Raw genomic sequence first — 1,711 nt, forward strand, 5'->3', positions numbered from 1 at the left:
AAAGGAAACATATCTCTATTAATAAGATTTTAATCCTTCTTGTGGAGACCTTCAAACGTTTTTTTTTAAAAGACATATCTTATTTCTTTATCTGACAATAGTTGCATCTCTTTCTTCGTCAACGTATTCAATGCACCATTTGAAAAAAATTATTACAGCCTATAACCATCTCACTTCTAATATGTTTTAAAATAGCATTCTTAAATTTGCATCAAACCTAATTTGAATAAATTTTACCTTGTACTTAGGATAACCCCAAAATCATTTTGCGACATTTTTTCTGTTGTTGTTGTTCTCAAAACAACAAAATCTCCACAATCACAAATAGGTGCAACGAAGACACTCGTGCTCCCACCACCATGGATAAAAGTAAAACGATTTTGCACACCACAATGATGATGAGGTGTGATACACAGATATTGAAGGTCACTGAAGCAATGCTCTCGATTCTCCAATAAAGGTAATGAAGCCTAAATTTGATTTATGCATAATATAAATAAAATGTTACAAAAGTTGCATTCAAAGCCATATCATTCTCTAAATGAATACCATGAAAACCAGAATATTAAATAATAATTTATCAATGTTCAACATGAAAAATAACAATAACAATAAGAATTTATCAATGTTCAACATGAAAAATAAAAATAAAAATAAAAATAACAATAACAATAAGGATAACAATAACGATAACAATAACAATAACGATGACAACAACATTAACGATGACCATAACAATAACGATAACAATAATAATAACGATAACAATAATGATAACGAAAAACAATAACAATAACGATAACAATAACGATAACAATAATGATAACAATAACCAACATGATAACAATAATGATAACGATAATAATAACGATAACAATAATAAAAATGATAACAATAACGATAACAATCACAATAACGATAAAGATAAATCTAACGATAACAATAAAAATAACGATAACGATAACAATAACGATAACGATAATAATAATGATAACGATAACAATAAAAATAACAATAATGATAATGATAACGATAACAATAACAATAACGATAATGATATGGATAACAATAAAAATAACGATAAAGATAACAATCACAATAACAATAACGATAGTAATAACGATAACAATAAAAATAACAATAACGATAATGATAACGATAACAATAACAAAAACGATAAATATAACGATCTCAATAACAATAACGATAACGATAGTAATAACAATAACAATAACAATAACGATGACAACAACAATAACGATGACAATAACAATAACAATAACGATAACAATATTAATAATGATAACAATAACAAAAACAATAACGATAACAATAATGATAACGATAACAATAACAATAACAATAACGATAATAATAAAGATAACGATAACGATAACAAGGACGATAACAATAACCTTAATGATAACAATAACGATAACGATAAAAATAACGATAACGATAACAATAATGAAAACGATAACAATAATGATAATTGATCCTGCCGCTTCATTAAGCTCAAGAACGATGCCTCGTCACGATCTTTCTTCACCATCTTTAACGCCACATGCGCTTCAAGTCCACGTTGCAGATGGTCTCTCTGAGAACCTGAAAACACAAGATGGTGCCTCTGCGGCCTGTGGCGCTCCGACGCTCAAGTCAGTAACAGGAACACCCAAAAACTGAGAGAAAACTAAGTGTTGTAGAACCGTAC

At 28.3% G+C, this 1,711-nt stretch overlaps 1 protein-coding gene across 1 annotated transcript; it reads left to right on the plus strand.

The window, feature by feature from the left end:
* The first annotated feature begins 770 nt into the window (after positions 1-770).
* Positions 771-1,496, plus strand: LOC137824820 (uncharacterized). The gene has a single exon (XM_068630498.1). The coding sequence runs from the start codon at positions 771-773 to the stop codon at positions 1,494-1,496; it is 726 nt and encodes a 241-aa protein (XP_068486599.1).
* The last annotated feature ends 215 nt before the right edge of the window (positions 1,497-1,711 follow it).

Source organism: Phaseolus vulgaris, chromosome 8 (assembly GCF_000499845.2).
Source record: "Phaseolus vulgaris cultivar G19833 chromosome 8, P. vulgaris v2.0, whole genome shotgun sequence".
Lineage (NCBI taxonomy): Eukaryota > Viridiplantae > Streptophyta > Magnoliopsida > Fabales > Fabaceae > Phaseolus > Phaseolus vulgaris.

Coding starts and splice junctions, on each gene's coding strand:
- LOC137824820 (XM_068630498.1), top strand. CDS start 771: ATGATAACGAAAAACAATAACAATAACGATAACAATAACGATAACAAT.